Genomic DNA, 22,078 nt, shown 5'->3' with positions numbered 1-22,078 from the left:
TCAGTGCTCAAACTAGAATTATCTGGACACCTCAACATAGACCAAATAACACACTGAGCATGAAAATGTTTAAAGGCCAAATTTTTCTGTTTGCCTCTAATTAGATTTCCTACTTTGGCAGGGTAAAGGTTAACAGTCTTGGGCTATTTCCTCCAATTCACCTGTGAAACTGACTTTTCAGATTTCAGTCTTTATCTGTTTAAGTCTACAGACATATATTTTAATCATTTTCAGCCAACAGTCAAGTAGTTGATGATCACAATGATAATTTACACATGTATTGCAAATATATATGACAAATAGACCCTGATGCTGGGAAAGATTGAAGGCAGGAGGAGAAGGAGACCACAGAGGATGAGATGGTTGGATGGCATCACTGATTTGATGGGCATGAGTTTGAGCAAACTCCAGGAAACAGTGAAGGATAGGGAAGCCTGGTATGCTTCAGTCAGTGCGGTCATAAAGAGTTGGACATGACTTAGTGACTGAACAACAACAAAAAGTACATATCTCTCAGGCAGAGAAAAACTTCCATTCAAGAAGGCAGTTACACAGCTAAGTTCAGATATTGAGACATTTCATTTTCGATATTTTTACTAAGTACACTGCAAATGTTTTAACCATAATTTTATGGGATTCAGGGATGCTCTGGTTATTTAAAAGGAGTTTAATGAAGTTTCTGTCACTTTAATAAAACCCTTCCACACTTTAAGGAAAGTGTAACAAGAGAATATATCTGACTTGTTTACTGTCGTTATCTTCAAACTGAAAACAACACTCATTTGACAATCAATATTTGTTGTATGAATGAAAGAAATCTCAGGAAAGAAAAGAAATAACAGATTGGTTTTACTTTCAACATGTTTGTTGTGTTCCTTGTTGTTGCTTGGTCGATAGCATTGAATAAATTATTTCAAAAAAGACTGGGGACTGCTCCACTCAACCTAAAAAATCAGTATGGAAAGATATGTTCTTGGTGGGAGATGTTGGTGTCACCAAAACCAATCCTTTGAAGCATTTTGTGGGGGTGCTTCCTGAAAAAGATTGTTGATATGCTCTGTATGATACAGGCTTTGAAACAAAGGAATCCAGAAAAGAGGAGTTAATGTTTTTCCTGTGGGCACCAGAACTGTCTCCTCTGAAGAGTAAAATGATCTATGCGAGCTCCAAGGATGCCATCAGAAGGAAGTTCCAAGGCATAAAACACAAATGTCAAGCAAATAGGCCAGAAAACCTCAATCGAGCTTGTACTGCTGAAAAGCTAGGTGGATCCCTAATTGTAGTTTTTGAAGGATGTCCTGTGTAGACCATCATCTGGTGCCACAAATCAAAAGCTTCCACGTTTAATGTTATCCTCTTGCTATAAGTAAAGCAGAATACAGGGACTCGCTGAAGGGGAGCTGTCTTGTCATTTGTGGGGTAAACTATTCTGTGAACATGTGCAAATGGCCCTAAATAAATCTAAACTCTAAAATTAAAAAAAAAAAAGAAAGAAAGATATGTTCAAAACTTATTTATTGAAAAAAGGCTTGGGTTTGTTTTTTTAGGAATGGAGAGGTAGACAGGGGTTCGAGGTATACAGCTGAATTCGAACCACAACTATGATCCTAGCTTCACAATTTGGCTTTTAATTTTAAATCCTATTTTCATGGCTAGTAATTTCATATTTATGGGTTATCTTAATTAGATAGTAAGTTTAAGTAAAGGGTTCATGTTGTATATCTTTTTCTGAATTTCCCCAGAGTAACATTTAATAGACACTAAAGTAATGAACTGATTGGCTAATTTTTTCATACCATTTTAGATGGATATTCATCTTTCCTACTGTTAGGGAGGTCAATTCCATAACCTATTCAGAAACCTCATTCCAGTGCTTAACGATCATCTTCTTTTTCTATCTAACCTCATGTGTTTTTCTGATAGTGATTTTGGCTTAGTATCTCTAGCCCTGTCCTCAATGGCAATGGTGAACAGCTGGTTATTATTACCAGGTAACTCATCCTTCAACACTTACTTCAAGGAGGAAAAAAAAAAACAAAATCCTAATACAGTTTGCCCTCTTTCTTATTTTTGGGCCACTTCCACTATTTTCATTATTTTCAATACTATTATCTAGAATGACTAAAGGGCACTACACATTAATATTCAAATAAGTCTACTCCAATTAGCACATCATATAAGCCAGCCAATCAACACAACCTTATTAAAGGCCAACACTGTGAAAAGTATGATGAGAAAGTCCGTGTGTTTAAAGGAATTTACAATCCCACTGAGAACATGAGACAAACATGTAAAACCCAAACTAAAAGCCGAGTCAGCCTATGGGAAGTACTGAATGAGGAGCCACGGACTATAAAAGTATTGATGAGAAAGAGAGACACGCAGGTCAAAGAAGGACCATGGAAATGGGGCTGAAGGTGTGTTCAGAGGCCTGGGAGGACTCAGAGAGAAGGAAGAGGGATCAGCTCAAGAGAGGGGCAACTTAGGGCTCCATAAAGCTTGTTTGAGGGTAACAGTGAGCAATCTGGCTGGAGTGGTGAGTTTGCAGAAATGAACAAGAAAAATCAATGATGGAAAAATAAGCTGGAGGGACATCCTTGGCAGTCCAGTGGTTAAGACTCTTCCCATACACTGCAGGGGGGTGCAGGTTCAAAACCTGGTTGGGAAACTAAGAAACTACAGGCCAGGCAGGGTGGCCAACATTTTTTAATAGGAAAAAAAGAAATTGGAATAAGAATATAGAGGCTACTGAATGCCAAACTAATTTTATTTTAATGAGTCAGTAGTTCCCAAATGGAGGTTCCTGGGGTTGGATGCAAAAGAAACATCAGGGAATCCCAGGTCCTAGTCTAGAACTAATTAATCAGAATCTCTGATGATGAAGTCCAGTGATTCATAACTTTAACAAGCTCTGTTGATGACTCTAGAGTACAGCTGGATTTTTGAGAACTACTAGATAATTGGGACGGAGAAGGCAATGGCACCCCACTCCAGTACTCTTGCCTGGAAAATACTATGGACAGAGGAGCCTAGTAGGCTGCAGTCCATGAGGTCACTGAGTCAGACACGACTGAGCGACTTCACTTTCACTTTTCACTTTCATGCATTGGAGAAGGAAATGGCAACCCACTCCAGTGTTCTTGCCTGGAGAATCCCCGGGACAGGGGAGCCTGGTGGGCTGCCGTCTATGGGGTCGCACAGAGTTGGACACGACTAAAGTGACTTAGCAGTAGCAGCAGCACATAATTGGGAATCATCACACAAAGGAGAAAATTGAAGTGCAGAGTGGTTAAGTAGTTGTTGAAAGAAGCAGAGCTGGGATTTGAACCTAAACAGAATGATTCTGGAGGCGCTGCTCTTTGCCACTGTTCTATATCATACCTGAGGGCACAAGGTGTTCATTGAATGTCTGATAACTGAATGAGTGAATGATTGGTGGTCATGCCTGGGATGAACTGGAATGAAGAAAGGAAGAAAGCACGCAAGTTGGTTAGGCATCTATGAAAGCAGTCTAGCCACAGCAAACAAACGTGGTAATTAGAGTATGGCAGTAGAAATGGAAAAAAAAAAAAAAATAACAGACCCAAATGGAAGAGAGAGCATTTTGTGAGTATCAACAGGATTGCTGGATGATGGAAGAATGGGAATAGGAAGAGGGAGGCATCCCGGATGTCATGGGATTCCTGGCAGAATCTCAGACAGATTCAAGGGAGTCAGGATGAACTTGTGACTTAGATGTGTGAATGATGAAATAGATTTCAGACATGTTGAAGCTGAGGTGAGGCTGGGCCACCATGCAGAAATGACCAGCAGCTAGCTGGAGAAACAAAACTGGACTGTCTCCAAAATTCTGGTAGATGCTATTTAGCATGGTTAAGATGAAAATTCTAGATGTGGGACCTAATAATACTTGTATATCTCACGTGTATGAAAGTATACACAGAATTATCGCTGGTGTCAACGAATGTTTAAATGCTAATACAATAGAAGCAGTGATCAAGAGGGGTCTTGGTATTGTTATCAGTTCAAAGTCTGTCTCCAGGTAGGTGTCTCACTTCTCCAGTCTCATTCTTTACTGCTTGCCCAGTTCATCTCCCATGCATCTGGAAGATAGATGTTAGTAAATCATATTGAGGTGCTCAGATAAAAGGTGCTAAGTAAAGAACTAATTCCATTTTTCCTCCATGCAAATGATTAAATCTATACATGTCATTATCTAATAGTATTAAGTCAACATTCTGCAAGGACATGACATTGTGCTGGACATGGTACAAAGCAAATTAGCAAATACAGCCTCAACGAGGAACTTACCAGTGTTTATATACATGAATAAAACTGTTGTTAATATGTTTTATTAGTTATTTAATATGAGTATGCAAATGAGTCCATTAGGAAATCCTTTGCATTTTATTAATCCAGCATTTTAAATGATTATATTTCACCTGAGATGCTAATGAAGTTTATTAACATGTAGCTTCCACTTTAGTGCTTGTGAAAGTTCTTTTTAGCATATCAATTTCTTTAAAAGTTAAGCCAATTTTTTCCACTGGACTTTTGTTCTGATCTGTTAACAAATCTAAACCTCATTATCCAAGAGAAGGACCGAGGTAAACGGCCTATTCTTCTTCAGTACTCTTTTGTAATTCACATTAACGTTAATGGGCGCTATGCATGCACATTAAGAGGAGAAGGGAACCCTAATTAAACAAGTAGCTTTTTGGTTGACATTCTATGTGATCATTTTTTATTGTGATATGTATGAGAAAATCATCTTGCCTTGGACACCCATAAACAGAACTACCAAGTAATCAAACTTACATAGGGTAGGAGGGGAAGGCGATAACAGCAATCAGCTTTTAAAATGAGTTTGAAAACAAGCTAACCGTGCACTTTTATATTAATGAACTCCATCAATGCCCCTCACTCCTCCACTGAACACATACTCACACTCTCCCCCAGAAAAAAAGAATGACAAATATTTGCAGACATACTTAACAGTCAAAAAAAAATTATTTAAGTCAAGACACCAAACAAACTGCATGCTGGGCACCATAGCAGCTCATTTGTCTGAACTCAGTCTATCAGAGTAGCCTGTCTGTCTCTGGGTCGTCTTTTAGTTAAGAAATAAATGCTGACCAAGCAGTCCTAAATGTGTTTGATCCAAATTGCACTTATACTTTTTAGGTACCATGCTTGCATCTTTTTTCATCATCTTATATCATTTGCCCTATTCATAAAGACTCCCTTCTCCAATTCTTTGTATTCTCCTGTTCACAATCTACTCATATTATGATGCTAATTTTCCCCTCTGGTGCTTAGTTGCAAACGAACAAAAGCTAGGATGTATGATACATAAATATATAAATATTATCAGCTATCACACCACTGGGTTTAATGGAAGTCAATATCAGTATATTATATTCTCTACTTTGCAATTCCATTATGGGCTTAACACTGCTGGCCGTAAAAAGGAGCATTCTGAGTCTACGCCTGTGATAATAATAATGAAAAAAAAAAGGGGTCATTGCTCTTCCCAACTTGAATGAAAAATTAAAATTGCTGGGGCACTTAGCTCAAAGGAAAATTGGCAAATTAACAAACCAAGAAACGAAATATTCATGGCTCATACTGTGGAAGAGAAACTTAAATAATTTAAGATGGATGGTGAGGTGAGAAAATTCAGAGTTACCAAAGAGGCAAAAAGTGAGCCTAACCACATTCCAATGTGCTTTCAGCTTCTCTTTCTTTCCCTCGGCAATCAGCAATCAGAGGCAGCCATGGAGGAGAATGGATGGCTGCACCAGGAGTAGCCTTTGACATGCAAATTTATTTATTTATTTTTGTCACAGTCCTATATTTCTTTCAGATTTAATATATGCAGCCATTTTACCCTGATGTACAAATCTCTGTGTTTTCAATGTATTTCTATATCCAGCTGGAAGCTGAATTATGAACTCTGACCTACTCTGGCTTTCATTTTTCATCTGAAATTTCATGTTTCCAACTGGCCTCTACTTCATGAAACCAAGCACCTTAACGCTAGTCTGTGGTGGGCCTTCTGCCTTTGGGGAAATGACTGTTACAATTTCCCTGGCCTGGCTTCATAAGCTAGGTTACCCTTCACACCCATAAAGTTGCAGGGATAACCAGACACTTTACAACCAGTATCTGGAAAGAGGTAATGACGGGCATGAGTGCATTACAGTTATTGTACACGAGACCTGTAACAGCCATTATGGGATCAAGGTAAGGAGAAGAAAGTATGACAGGTATGTCATGCTCCCTGGAGACTTAAGTATTCAGTCTATCTAACCTAATTTAAAAATCAAGTCAAAATGTATCTTTATGGGTCATGTATTATAAGACAACTTCCAAGGCAGTCCAATGAAATAACTCTGAGCCATGGGTTAAGAATATCAAGTCTGAGACCCATCCATACATTCTGGTCTGAAATACTGGACAAGGGAAAAAAAAAAAAAAAGGAAAGCAAAGCAAAACAAAACAAAATAATTATTCTCCATCTGAGTTCATTTTCTATTTGTATTTAGCAGTATAAAATTTCGCTGACTTAATTTGATATGAAGTTATTCATCATTAAGAGATGAAATAACCTTTGAAAATAGTTTATGGTTACATTTAGAAGAGGGTGACCCAAAGTTTATAAAATATAAATGAGTGAATGATTTCAGTTTTATCATTACTTCTTAGAGTTTCCTACACAAAACTGTCCAGGCTTAAGACAGCATGTCTGCCTGAAATACACAACAGCAATTAGAGGGAAAGAGAAAAATGAAAGCAAAATTTAGTGGGTTACAAGTGAAAGGCAATATCTGAGGGTTGGCTGTCTGAGGTTTGGTCCCTTGATGGAAGACAAGAAAGGAAATCTACTAGGCCAGGAACCACACTGAGTGTTTTGCTCACAGAAACTGCTGAACTTAAACTTCACAACAATTCAGAGAGTATACATTATTATCCCCAGTTTACTTATGAGTAGACTGAAACTCCAAGGGATTAATGAAGGCCACAGAGCTTGTAACTGGCAGATTTTCAACTCAGTTAAGAGTTAATTTGATGGTGGTGATGTCTGGGTTGTTTGTGGTGGTGGACGAGGGTGTCTGTGTGTTTGTGTGTGTGTGTGTATGTGTGTAGGAGTATTCTCTTTTAAATAATTCACAGCAGATGTCATAATATAGAGCTTCCCTAGTTTCAATAAGATATTTACAGGCAGATATTGTGGGTTTGGTTCCAGATTACGGCAATGATATCACATTAAAACAAGTCACACAACTTTTTTGGCTTCCCAGGGCATATAAAAGTTATGTTTATAGTATGAAAGTGAAAGTAAAATGCAAGTCACTCAGTCCTGTTTGACTCTTTGTGACCCCATGGACTATACAGTCCATGGAATTCTCTAGGCCAGAATACTGGAGTGGGTAGCCTTCCCAACCCAGGTCTCCTACATTGTAGGCGGATTCTTTACCAGCTAAGCCACAAAGGGAAGCCCAGAAATACTGGAGTGTTAACCTATCCCTTCTCCAGTGGATCTTCCCAACCCAGGAATTGAACCGAGGTCTCCTGCATTGCAGGCGGATTCTTTACCAACTGAGCTATCAGGGAAGCCCTGTTTATAGTATACTGTGGTCTATTAAATGTGCAGTAGCATTATGTCTAAGAAACAATGCACATCTTAATTAAAATATACTTTATTGCTAAAATAGGCTAACGATCATCAGAGATCACCATAACAGATAAATAATAACGAAAAAGCCTGAACTATTGCATGAATGATGAAAATGTGACACAAAGAAATGAACTGAACAAATGCTATTTGAAAAATGACACCGATAGACTTGCTCAATGCAGGGTTGTCACAAACCTTCAATTTGTAAAAATTACATCTCCAAAGCAAAATAAGTGAAGTACAATAAAACGAGGCATGCTTGTAGTCTATTTTGGTACAAAATGGATGAAACAGATGCTTTCCCATTTCCAAAGCATAGAAATAAAAGTTTTTCCTCTGTGTTCTAAAAAATACCTTTGTCATTAGGGTTCATGATTTAGGTATTTTGTTGTAGAAACTAAACCAGTGTATACCTGCATTAGCTGGGTTAAGATGAAATAATAAAAAAATATCCAACTGGTGGGCTGGGAGAAACAGAGTTAATATAAACAGCTACAAATCAAGTTCACCATTCAGATCATAGACTACCTGCCTTCAAAATGTTTATATCAGATATGAAGTATCATCACCTTCAAAATGATACTTCAGGTATCATATGTACTAAAACAGATACAATTTGGGTTGACTCTCTGTTACAGCTTTATATGAAATTGGTTTAAAAATAATCTTCCCATGCTCATATGCTAAAAAAAAAAAAAAAAGCAGACATAAAGTGATCTGGCATGAGTACCCTGGTGTGCTAAGTTCTGATAATGTAGCTGCTGGAAATTCAGTGTGGCCTGGGCAGGTGCATACTCTGTCAGGCTGGTAGACAGTGGCTGAAGGTGCAATGATACCATCTCTTCTGATTTTACCTTTTTCTTAGCACCTAATACAGACTGAAATAATCTCAGTGATTTTGAGTGAGTTGTTCATTTTTCTCTCCCTCACTGAGATATAAATTCCACAAGAGCCATGGCCTGGAGATCTTGTTCAGCACCATATAAATTGACTGCTGATTCCTTCAAGTTGTATGTATCCTAGGCAAACATCCCATCACTCCATGGGAAATTCACTGTTACAGGCAGTTCACATGTTGTATGATGTTTTGTTTTGACTTAAACTCACCACAAGAAATTAAAAAGTCTCTGATTCTTCCCTCCCCTTTTAAGATAAAAAAAAGTACCATTAAAGAAGCGATTTATCACTGTATGCCCAGTGCCTAGAACAGTGCCTGATGCAAGTGAAAGTGTTAGTTGCTCAGTCGTGTCTCATGGACTGTATCCTGCCAGGCTCCTCTGTCCATGGAATTCTCCAGGCAAGAATACTAGAGTGGGTTGCCATTCCCTTCTCCAAGGGATCTTCCTGGCCCAGGGATCAAACACAGGTCTCTCGCATTGCAGGTCTCTGTTTGTATCAGGGAAGTCTGATGTAAAGAAGGCCCTTACTAAATGGTGGTTATGTAAGTACCCCAAGTCCAAGGAGCCCTGGCTGCGCGGGCGCAGGAGGGCCTAGAGGAGCTATCCCACATTGAAATCAGGAAGGGCAGCGGTGAGGAGATACCCCTCGTTCAAGGTAAGGCTGTGCTTTGCTGGAGCAGCCGTGAAGAGATACCCCACGTCCAAGGTAAGAGAAACCCAAGAAAGACGGTAGGTGTTGCAAAGGGCATCAGAGGGCAAACACACTGAAACCATACTCACAGAAAGCTAGTCAATCTAATCACACTAGGACCACAGCCTTGTATAACTCAATGAAACTAAGCCATGTCCATGGGGCAACCCAAGATGGGCAGGTCATGGTGGAGAGATCTGACAGAATGTGGTCCACTGGAGAAGGGAATGGCAAACCACTTCAGTATTTTTGCCTTGAGAACCCCATGAACAGTATGAAAGGCAAAATTATAGGATCCTGAAAGAGAAACTGCCCAGGTCAGTAGGTGCCCAATATGCTACTGGAGATCAGTGGAGAAATAACTCCAGAAAGAATGAAGGGATGGAACCAAAGCAAAAAGAATACCCAGCTGTGGATGTGACTGGTGATAGAAGCAAGGTCCGATGCTGTAAAGAGCAATATTGCATAGGAACCTGGAATGTCAGGTCCATGAATCAAGGCAAATTGGAAGTGGTCAAACAAGAGATGGCAAGAGTGAATGTCGACATTCTAGGAATCAGCGAACTGAAATGGACTGGAATGGGTGAATTTAACTCAGATGACCATTATATCTACTACTGAGGGCAGGAATCCCTCAGAAGAAATGGAGTAGCCATCATGGTCAACAAAAGAGTCTGAAATGCAGTACTGGGATGCAATCTCAAAAACGACAGAATGATCTCTGTTCGTTTCCAAGGCAATCCATTCAATATCACTGTAATCAAAGTCTATGTCCCAACCAGTAACACTGAAGAAGCTGAAGTTGAACGGTTCTATGAAGACCTACAAGACCTTTTAGAACTAACACCCAAAAAAGATGTCCTTTTCATTACAGGGGACTGGAATGCAAAAGTAGGAAGTCAAGAAACACCTGGAGTAACAGGCAAATTTGGCCTTGGAATACGGAATGAAGCAGGGCAAAGACTAATAGAGTTTTGCCAAGAAAATGCACTGGTCATAGCAAACACCCTCTTCCAACCACACAAGAGAAGACTCTATACATGAGACATCACCAGATGGTCAACACCGAAATCAGATTGATTATATTCTTTGCAGCCAAAGATGGAGAAGCTCTATACAGTCAGCAAAAACAAGACCAGGAGCTGACTGTGGCTCAGACCATGAACCTCTTATTGCCAAATTCAGACCTAAATTGAAGAAAGTAGGGAAAACCAGTAGACTATTCAGGTATGACCTAAATCAAATCCCTTATGATTATACAGTGGAAGTGAGAAATACATTTAAGGGCCTAGATCTGATAGATAGAGTGCCTGATGAACTATGGAATGAGGTTTGTGACACTGTACAGGAGACAGGGATCAGGACCATCCCCATGGAAAAGAAATGCAAAAAAGCAAAATAGCTGTCTGGAGAGGCCTTACAAATAGCTGTGAAAAGAAGAGACGCGAAAGCAAAGGAGAAAAGGAAAGATATAAACATCTGAATGCAGAGTTCCAAAGAATAGCAAGAAGACATAAGAAAGCCTTCTTCAGCGATCAATGCAAAGAAATAGAGGAAAACAACAGAATAGGAAAGACTAGAGATCTCTTCAAGAAAATCAGAGATACCAAAGGAACATTTCATGCAAAGATGGGCTCGATAAAGGACAGAAATGGTATGGACCTAACAAAAGCAGAAGATATTAAGAAGAGATGGCAAGAATACACAGAAGAACTGTACAAAAAAGATCTTCACGACCAAGATAATCACGATGGTGTGATCACTGACCTAGAGCCAGACATCCTGGAATGTGAAGTCAAGTGGGCCTTAGAAAGCATCACTACGAACAAAGCTAGTGGAGGTGATAGAATTCCAGTTGAGCTATTCCAAATCCTGAAAGATGATGCTGTGAAAGTGCTGCACTCAATATGCCAGCAAATTTGGAAAACTCAGCAGTGGCCACAGGACTGGAAAAGGTCAGTTTTCATTCCAAACCCAAAGAAAGGTAATGCCAAAGAATGCTCAAACTACCGCACAATTGCACTCATCTCACATGCTAGTAAAGTAATGCTCAAAATTCTCCAAGCCAGGCTTCAGCAATATGTGAACCGTGAACTTCCTGATGTTTAAGCTGGTTTTCAAAAAGGCAGAGGAACCAGAGATCAAATTGCCAAAATCTGTTGGATCATGGAAAAAGCAAGAGAGTTCCAGAAAAACATCTATTTCTGCTTTATTGACTATGCCAAAGCCTTTGACTGTGTGGATCACAATCAACTGTGGAAAATTCTGAAAGAGATGGGAATACCAGACCACCTGATCTGCCTCCTGAGAAATTTGTATGCAGGTCAGGAAGCAAGAGTTAGAACTGGACGTGGAACAACAGACTGGTTCCAAATAGGAAAAGGAGTACGTCAAGGCTGTATATTGTCACCCTGTTTATTTAACTTGTATTCAGAGTACATCATGAGAAACGCTGGACTGGAAGAAACACAAGCTGGAATCAAGATTGCTGGGAGAAATATCAATAACCTCAGATATGCAGATGACACCACCCTTATGGCAGAAAGTGAAGAGGAACTCAAAAGCCTCTTGATGAAAGTGAAAGTGGAGAGTGAAAATGTTGGCTTAAAGCTCAACATTCAGAAAACAAAGATCATGGCATCCGGTCCCATCACTTCATGGGAAATAGATGGGGAAACAGTGGAAACAGTGTCAGACTTTATTTTTGGGGGCTCCAAAATCACTGCAGATGGTGACTGCAGCCATGAAATTAAAAGATGCTTTCTTCTTGGAAGGAAAGTTATGACCAACCTAGATAGCATATTCAAAAGCAGAGACATTACTTTGCCAACAAAGGTTTGTCTAGTCAAGGCTATGGTTTTTCCTGTGGTCACGTATGGATGTGAGAGTTGGACTGTGAAGAAGGCTGAGTGCCGAAGAATTGATGCTTTTGAACTGTGGTGTTGGAGAAGACTCTTGCGAGTCCCTTGGACTGCAAGGAGATCCAACCAGTCCATTCTGAAGGAGATCAGTCCTGGGATTTCTTTGGAAGGAATGATGCTAAAGCTTAAACTCCAGTACTTTGGCCACCTCATGCGAAGAGTTGACTCATTGGAAAAGACTCTGATGCTGGGAGGGATTGGGGGCAGGAGGAGAAGGGGATGACAGAGGATGAAATGGCTGGATGGCATCACTGATTCGATGGACGTGAGTCTGAGTGAACTCTGGGAGTTGGCGATAGACAGGGAGGCCTGGCGCGCTGCGATTCATGGGGTCGCAAAGAGTCAGACACAACTGAGCAACTCATCTGATCTGATGTAAGTGAAGAATAATTATGAACGCTTTTGACAAAGAGGAGGCATTCAACGATGTTAGTGATCAAATGAGTATGGGCAAAATACTAAAAGACAGAAATGAAATTCTTAGTAGCAGGTTTTACTCTTTGTTCTTTGTTAATCAATCAAAAAAGTTTCCTGGGCACACCAACGGTATAGAAGAAGGTACTTGATGGACATTGAATCTTTCCATTTAGGTCCAGAACAAGCTGACCATCTGAAGCCTTTTAAAGTGAGTGGTCTATAATACCAAGAGTAGATGATAGTGGCTATGATGTAAAGGAATGGATTTCAAACACAATTAAACTGACAGAATTCAGTTTCAAGAATATAAGGATTGACAAGCTTATTAAATAATTAAGAAATCAAGGACTGACTTTGGGTTTTTACTATAAACAGGGCAAGATTTTCTTAGCCAAAGGATATTATATATATGTTTTTAGTGCTAGAAAATATCTGTTAGACCCCAGGAAGGTGGAATAGGGCTGATAGCTATGAGGTTGTTTATTGAGGGGTTTTGGACTTCACCCTTTGGTTGCAAGGAGCCACTCACTGGTGGTCTTTTCTGCAGGGTAGTGCCATGAAGAATACAAGAAACACAAAATGAAAAAAATGTAAGCACCTTGATCCTCTAAAATTCTCTTTCAACAGCAGGTAAAACAGAGTATAGAGGGAAACTACCAAAATTGGTAGGTTCTTAAGCTGCATATTTCCCCACAATAAGTCATAGCCTATGTAAGAGCCATAGGTGAAATTGCAAGGAACTAATTCTGAAATCAACAAAGCATACTGGAGCCGGACAATACATATAAAGGTATGAATTAATGAGATCTCCCATAATTTTTTCAAAATGATAGGAAATAGGTTAAATTAACTGAGCTAAACTGTGCTGTTACATGGCATCAACACAAAGCGACCAGAGAATAGCAGAAAAGCACATGGCACTTAACTTCCCACGAGCAAGAGCAAAGCTACCGCTACCACAATTACACTTCCATGATGTGTGGTGAGGGAAGGACAGGGAGGCAGAAATTTGGTCCCTGCTCACGCCCTTGGCCAAGTATCATTGTACATGGCACAGCTACATAATCTATACTAAAGCCCCATGTTCAGGAGGGTGTCTGAAGTGCAGATACCGGAACAAAATTATACATATTTAAACCACATATCTAACTCCTTGAGATCCTTAGAGCAATCAAATTTTTTTTTTAAATAAGTAACTAAGTCAATAGCATCTGAACAACAGATGAGAGTTAAAGCAAAGTCTGTTGGCTAATGGTAACAGCTTTTGTGTTCTTTCTTGTTGAAAATGTGCATGTAGCAGCATCTCCAATATGCTCACAAACTCGGATGCAAAAGGCTACGGAAAACAGTTGCTATTTTTACACCGGAGATAAAATCAAACACCACCTTTCAGATCTTAATTTTTCTAAAATAGGGCAAGGAAATAAAATCTGAATTACTAGATGTCTCAAGAATCTAGGACCTGTGATTTCTATCAGAGGAAAACACAGCAAACATTGGACAACGACAGGAAGAGCCAGCTCTGTATTCTGGGCAGTGGAGTATGAACCTGCCAACTCACATCATCTGAAATAAAATACAGAGTTAAAGTTTAATTTAGTAATATTCTAGAAAATGGGAAATGTGAAACTATAATAGTTTTTCTATTTACAGACTACTGTAGTTAAATCTTTATAGTATTTTTCTTTAGCACTTTAAAGAGGATTTTTTAACCTTATAAATTAATATTGTAAAGTATTAATAATTATGATAATAGCAATATGTTTTTCTACTGATGCTGCAAAAACCGCCATGTACTGAGTGGCTTAAACAACAAAAATGGGCTGAAATTAATGGGTTGGCAGGCTGTGTTCCCATCTGGAAGTTCTCCAGAGAGAATCCATTGCTCTGTCCTTCCCACCTTCTAGAGGCTGCCCACAGTCCTTGGCTCACAGTCCCTCCAGCTACATATTGCATTTCTCTGTATCTTCCACAGTCACATCTTCTTTTAAAATTTTTTTTATCTGTTTAATTTTGGCTGTGCTGAAACTGTTGCTGCACGGGCTTTTTCTCTAGTAGCGGTATGCGGGCTTCTCATTGCGGTGGGTTCTCTTGTTGCAGAGCATGGGCTCTAGGTGCTGACCTTCAGTAGTTGTGGCTCCCGGGCTCTGGAGCTCAGGCTCATTGTGTGGGCTTAGATGCTCTGCAGCATGTGGGATCTTCCCAGAACATGGATTGAACCCATGTCTCCTAAACTGGCAGGTGGATTGCCATCCACTGTACCACCGGGGAAGCCCTTCCACTTTTAAGACCCCTTGTTTTTGCCATACGCCCACTGGTGGAAATTCAGGATAATCTCCTTATCCTAAGGCCAGCTGAACAGAAAACTCAATTCTACCTGCAACCTCACTTCTGCTTTGCCAGGCAATATAACATGCTCACAGGTACTACAAATTGGGACATGAAAATCTTTAGGGAAGCCATTATTCTACTTACTGTGATAATGAACATTTATTGAATATTTGTTACTTGCCAGGCATTGTTCTAAGCAAGTTACATATAATTAAGCAGCTATAATTCTCTTAATAATAGATTTTATTGTTATTCCCATTTTTTAGATGACACAGAACGAGATTAAGTAACTTGCCCAATGTTACCTAGAGAGAAAGCACAGAAGCCAGGGTTGGCATCAGAGTGACAAATACAGTCTGCATTTTTAATCTCTGAACTCCACGACTGCAAAGGCGATTCTCATCTAAATATACTACAGTTCTGTGTTATCATTATTATCAAGGATGATTATCTAATAGCAGTCATGATAGTTACCCAGAATAAGGGCAAGTTTAACATTTTAATTGGTAAATGGATAGATAAAACCATAGAAACCATCAGGGAAAACAAGGGTTTTTTAGAGATTTGTCCCGTGTCTAGATTATGTGTGTCCCTAAATGTCACTTTGCAGTTTCAAGGTCACATGTACGTATACACACACACACACACACACACACACACACACACACAAACAGGGAGGGAGAGAGGGAGAGAGGGAGAGAGAGAATATATATATATATATATATATATATATATGAATAACAGATATGGAATGGAACTTTCTGTTTCACTAAAATTTCAGTTGAAGATCCTTAACTGAGAACATCTGATGACAAATACCACTCAGCATTCTTAAGAAAGGCATCTCTTAAGGGTTTAATAAGAGATGCAAAACTTGCCCATCAACCATCACCTCCCATGATCATCTTCAGCCCATGGAACAGAAAGGTAGAGATTGAGATTTTCTTAGATGGGATATTATAGAGGTAAAGGCAGTAATGGAAAGAGGTGCTTCTTTATCAAATTGTGGGCATCTTGACAGCATATACACGGCATATATGAAGGTAGCTGTTGGAGAAGAATTAAAGTTGGTTTCTGATTGCACCCGGCTGAGCCATGCCTAGTCAATAGACTGGCTGCCTATGACATCTGTCTTACAGTCTCACTGAGTTAGACAACAGTGGACCAGTCTTATTTTGAAACTGAGGAAAGCAAGGCTCAAGGAGCCTTAACGTGTATGATGGTACTTAACATGTGTGATGCCCAGCAGTTTGTGTAGGAAGGTGATGGGTTCAGACGAAGGCCCTCTGACTCCAGATGCAATGACCTCTCCACTACACCACAGTGCCTCTGTAGGTGATGGCTGATGTGCCCACAGACCTGGCCACGGACACACCTGGAATCATAGTGGGAGTAGGGTATGGTTCATCTACCCTGTCATCTCTGATTCAAAGGCTGTATTCTAGAGGTCACAGGTAAAAGACTCCTTTGCCTCTTGCTTTCCTTATGTTGACGAAGAAGCATTTTCTTTATTCAAATAATGCACTGGTACCAAAGGCTTTGGGCACTACCCATGCCTCCAGCAAAACATGTTTATGGCAGCTTCCTGCCATCACCAGTGTCAGAAGCCAACCAAGAAGGCTCCTTCTGTCTTTGCAGAAAAGGAGCATGCAAAATCACCAGTTAAGATTTTTAAGCATCTACATATGATCCAGCAATCCCATTCCTGGGCATATATCTATTCAAAACTATAATTCAAAAAGATATATGCACCTCTATGTTCATAGCAGCATTATTCACAATAGCCAAGAATGAAAACAACCAAAATGTCTATTGACAAATGCATGGATAAAGAAGATGTGTTATGTATACACAATGGAACATTACTCAGCCATAAAAAAGAATGAAATAAGGCCATTTGCAGCAACATGGCTAGAACTAGAGATTATCATACTAAGCAGGGTATGTCAGAAAGAGAGAGACAGATACATGATGTCATGTATATGTGGAATCTAAAATATGACACAAATGAATTCATCTATGGGACAGAAACAGACTCCTGTACATAGAGTCTGTTACTCATATACATCCTTGCTATTGCCAAGGATGAGGGAGGGTGGGAAAGAGATGGACTGAGAGTTTGGGGTTAGTGAATACAACCATTATATAGAGAATGGATAAACAACAATGTCCTACTATACAGCAGAGGGAATAATATTCAATTCCCTGTGATAAACCATCGTGGAAAAGAATGTGTGTATGTGTCTGTGTGTATGTGTGTGTGTATATATATATATGTATATATATACACATATATATATATTCTTCTTCTATAACCGAATCACTTTGTTGTACAGCAGAAATTAACACACCAATGTAAATTAAGTATAGTTCAATTAAAAAAATATTTTTAGGCATCTAGCTGTTAAGGAAGGAAAGCTTGCATTTTTTTTTTTTTTTTTTTGAGTGAACACAAATAAGTATTTTCATCAGGAGAGAAAAAACCAAACCAAAGCAAAGTAACCCAACTTTGCCTTCAAAAGCAGGTCCCTACCTTAGCATGGCACCAAATCCCTTCTTCTTTATTTTCCTTTCTGGATCTTCATTTCCCTCTTTCTGCTTTTTCTCCTTGACTTTTAATTTGCCCTTTTCCTTCTTCTTCTCCTTTTCTTTCGTTTTTTTGACTTTCCTGGCTTTATTTTCTGCATTTTCTAGCTCAGAGTTCCCCTGAGGGGCAGATTCACAATTCAGAGCTCCTTGACCAGAGTGAGAGCTCCTATCAGACAGACCATCTGCACAAGAGGAAAAAAAAAAAATCAATGCAGTCAGGGGCTCCTCTGTCAGTATTTCAAGAAAAGTTAAAATAGAGAAGAACAAATCAAAGCACTCAGGAGTTCTACCCTGCCACATGGCTACATGTACCCTTTGAAGAGACAACTGCCTAAATCTGGTTACGCAAGGCTTTTGCTGTTGGGAGTGGAGGGCCCTGGTTGCTTAGCCATGAGCATAAAAGGTTTGATATGGGCTGAAACGCTGATCTCTCTGAAAGCAGCTTGTTAACCTTGATCAGCTCAGAATGCCGACATGCTGGGAAACAAACAGGGTGAGTTTATTTCCAGAAGTTTCTGAGTGCAGCTATAACCCGGCTGTTTCAATGCAATTAATGCAGTCAGTCCTTGGGTTGAGGCTGCTTCTAATGACTTGAATAAGAATGTCAAGAAATGCATACTTAGTGCTGCTACCCTAAGGGCAAATGACAGTTGGTCCTTGTAGGAAATTGAAGGAGAACAATTCTTCAGTGGTTGGCCTGTAAAATAAATTGCATATTGCGTTATCCAATTCCATGTTCATTAAGCCAAAGGGCAAAACATATCAGGAAAATGAATTACTTTTAATATCAAAAATATAATTGTGATCCTTAAATCATTTTTCCCTGTGGTTGAGCACCCATTCGTGCCTATGATTCGCTGATAATAATGAGAGGAAGAAACCATTTCAGCAAGCGCGTCGCCGTACCGGCTTCTAACTCTTCAGGTCCATCGTAAGATTTGTCAATGGCTGCTCGGAAGCTCTCGTTGCAGCCCCGGCCGCGGACCATGTGTGGCCGAGGCCTGTGGAAGGGAAGTTCATTCTTCCTGACCTCGGCAACTGCGGTCTGTAGGCTCTCCAAGGAGCTGGACTTTTTCAAACCCAGAGTTGGACCAAAATCTTTGCTTGGAGAATCTGGAAAAAAAAGAAAAAAGGGCAAAAGGTCACCTTTCCCCTAAAGGCAGCCTGATGGAGTAGGAAGGCTTGTTGTTCTATCTCAAAAGGCAGGGGTGGGGATGTTAAGGGGGTGGGACTTGGTGTTAAACCTCATCTTTGCCACTTTTTGTGACTTTGAGCAAATATTTGACTTCTTAATGCCTTAGTTGCTTTTCTATAAAGATGTGGGAAGATTTAAAATGATAATACATGTTATATACAGAATAAATATGTATATATATATTTATGTACACACACATACACATATACATGAATTTGAAAAGCTGTAGCACTCTCTAGAGATTATACGTATGAGAGTGTGTATACACACACTCACATAGCCACACACACATCGAGCACCTAAGTGTTTCACGGTTCTCATTCTAAGCACTCCCATACATTGTAGCTTTTATTATTTCCAAAATTGTTCTTACAGTTATTAAGGAATGTAATATGCACAAAAATCAAACAGCATTGAAGTGATTTTAATTTCTGTCCTTAAACACTTTATCATACTCTAGCACTGTTCCTGTATAGTAAATGCAATTTATTTAGTCGACAGAAAAAGCAAAGCAAGGAAAGAAAACAACTTTTCTGTGTCAATGCTTACTGTTCCATATGTATTTCTATTTGATTATCTAGGAAATGGGGTAATTTTCTTTGCATGATATAATATTCCAAAAAAGCCTAGGTGGAGTTTAATAACTTATGTTTTGATATATAGTATTTTTCATTTGTACGGTTTGTCTTGCTCTGTTACCTGGCACTTTTCACTCATGCCTTGATCTCCATTCCCACCCACAGTCAGGCTCGCAGTTGTGTGTAACAGGATTATGCTATATAAATACCAGCAGCACAAGGATTATTTTAAAGATGGAGGGAATTCTAGCAGGGCTCTTTTCCACCAGGGCCAAAGCTCACGATCGTCTCCAGTTACAAAGATTACTGTCATGAAGGGGCTACACTTGCATTTCTGGAAATAGACTACCTTACAGTTTTTAGTAGATACAGATTGAGTACGTCTTATGGATTGTGAACATAAAGTAGGTACTTCAATGCCTAGTACATAGTAAGGCTCAGTAAACAGCTCTATCATTTCTGACTATGATCACTATTTTCGCTTCTACTAATGCTGCTGCCATAAATATTATTACTAGTTGCTTAAGAAAATACTAGGTAGTACAAGGAATAGAAAAGAAGTACAGCAAAGGCGTCATGCCTGTATAGACATGCATAGAGTTAAAAAACAAAATACACTATCCCATGTATTGTAAATATGTTAAAAACAGTCAAAATAATGACAATAATGCTAATAGCGAACAATGCAGAGAGCGCTTAGCCCAGTTGTAAGTGGTTTACCTGTACTGAAAGTGAAAGTGAAAGTCAAGTCGCTCAGTCGTGTCCGACTCTTTGCAACCCTGTGGACCGCAGCCCACCAGGCTCCTCCATCCATGGGATTCTCCAGGCAAGAGTACTGGAGTGGGTTGCCATTTCCTTCTCCAGGGGATCTTCCCAACCCAGGGATCAAACCCAGGTCTCCCACACTGCAGGCAGACGCTTTAACCTCTGAGCCACCAGGGAAGTAGTGCTACTGCCAATATTGTTCCCATTTTACAGATGAGGAAACGCAGGCAGAGGGCAGAGAAATACCTGGTCTAAAGATACACACTTAATAAGCATCAGAGCTGGGAACTGTTTTCAGGAAGCCCCACTGCGCCTTTTCTGCTCTATATTGTCCAAAGTTGTACTTGGCCTCCACCCTCTACTTGACTATGGTGAAGCGACTTCAAATGGTCTCTAGTTTCCTTATCTCTAACTAAGACCATTAGTCTCGATTAGCCCTGGGTCTAGTTAAACAGACAAAAATGCAAAAACTGGATGTTGTTTTTCCAGCTTCCCATTACCTTGCTGCTGCTGCTGCTGCTAAGTCGCTTCAGTCGTGTCTGACTCTGTGCGACCCCAGAGACAGCAGCCCACCAGGCTCCCCCGTCCCTGGGAATCTCCAGGCAAGAACACTGGAGTGGGTTGCCATTTCCTTCTCCAATGCATGAAAGTGAAAAGTGAAAGTGAAGTCGCTCAGTCGTGTCCCACTCTTAGCGACCCCATGGACTGCAGCCTACCAGGCTCCTCCATCCTTGGGATTTTCCAGGCAAGAGTACTGGAGTGGGGTGCCATTGCCTTACAGGAAGCAATTTTGCACTTTAACAATATACATGATGACAATAAACATTCCATTTTATAGGTAACAGTGTATCATTAAGATACGCAACATAGATGGGATTAAGGAGGAAAAAAAATAAGAAATTTCAGGGACAAATTTCAGGTGCTACTTTGCAAATAGTAAATAGTAAGAATACACTGCTACCAAATCTACAAAGAGGTGTATTTCTTATAGTCCTAAGAAGGAAAGTTAGTGCAAGAAACAGAAACTGAATAAGATTGTTTCTGACAAGAAAACAAAAAGCAACAGAGAGGTGTGGGAGTATTAAAGCAACAGTAAAAGCTTTGGAGTTTACAGAAAATACTTTACACCATCTCTCCCTAGGGATCTGACATGAAGTTTGGGAAAAACATGAAGATGAAAACTATCTGAGGAAGCCTAGTTCCTCTATCAACAATAGTAATCATCTTTTATTTATTAATTGCCATTCAGGAGATTATATTAGAGCCCAAACTGTAAGTATTCACATCAACCTTTAGCAATAAATTCTAGGGAACATGAAAGTGAATAAATCATCCAAGATATAAGGCATGTTATCTAAAAGGAGCTCAGCAAGAAGTCATCTTTGAGAAGGAACAAATACTCTGTTACTCATTTGAAGCAAACTGAACATTAGGGATTCATGGGTTTTGCAGGATTAATAGAACTGGCAATTAATTCACTTTACATAAATAGAAGTCACAAATTAGAAGTGTCAACTGATGTTGGCCAAAATTATAGCCTAACTCTACTGGATGTGGTTAAAAAAAAACAAAAAAAACAAAAGCAGAAAAGCATTTGAGTCTTGGTTGTAAATGTGGACTCAGCGATTTTCAGGCTTGAAAACAACTTTCTTATTTATTTCTAGGGAATAAACAGGATACAGTGGTGGGGAAAAAAAGACTGATGTTAGAGATGAGGATTTGAAATCAGGAAAATCCTTTCAAGGACTTATAGGTGCACTGAACTGACTGAACTGAATCTCTGAGTGAAAGGATCTTGGCTAGGGTTCTCATTTCCTTTATATGTCCAAGATGTCTGAGGGAAGGTTGAGGTTACTGGTTACGAGGGATTATTATAAGTCAACTGATGGCATCAGCACTAAATGCCAACCAAACACTTGGAATAAAGGTTTTAGTACATAAAGATTATATGTGAGCACAATAAATTGTCACATTCATTCCTTCTTCCCCACCCCCATTCTCCGCAGTTCCA

General features: G+C 39.6%; 1 protein-coding gene across 3 annotated transcripts in view; it reads right to left on the bottom strand.

The window, feature by feature from the left end:
- The window catches only part of PARD3B (par-3 family cell polarity regulator beta), a 1,151,736-nt gene that overhangs the window by 320,339 nt on the left and 809,319 nt on the right, over nucleotides 1-22,078 (bottom strand). For all 3 annotated transcript variants that reach the window (XM_019975590.2, XM_070800250.1, XM_070800252.1), the window contains 2 exons: nucleotides 18,436-18,642; nucleotides 17,474-17,711 (listed from right to left, as the gene is read on the bottom strand). In XM_019975590.2, coding sequence (XP_019831149.2) covers nucleotides 17,474-17,711; nucleotides 18,436-18,642 — 445 coding nt within the window. The remainder of the gene's footprint in view (nucleotides 1-17,473; nucleotides 17,712-18,435; nucleotides 18,643-22,078) is intronic.

The sequence above is a fragment of the Bos indicus genome, chromosome 2 (genome assembly GCF_029378745.1).
Source record: "Bos indicus isolate NIAB-ARS_2022 breed Sahiwal x Tharparkar chromosome 2, NIAB-ARS_B.indTharparkar_mat_pri_1.0, whole genome shotgun sequence".
In the NCBI taxonomy this organism is placed as follows: Eukaryota; Metazoa; Chordata; class Mammalia; order Artiodactyla; family Bovidae; genus Bos; species Bos indicus.
This window is presented reverse-complemented; position numbering and strand designations above follow the sequence as displayed.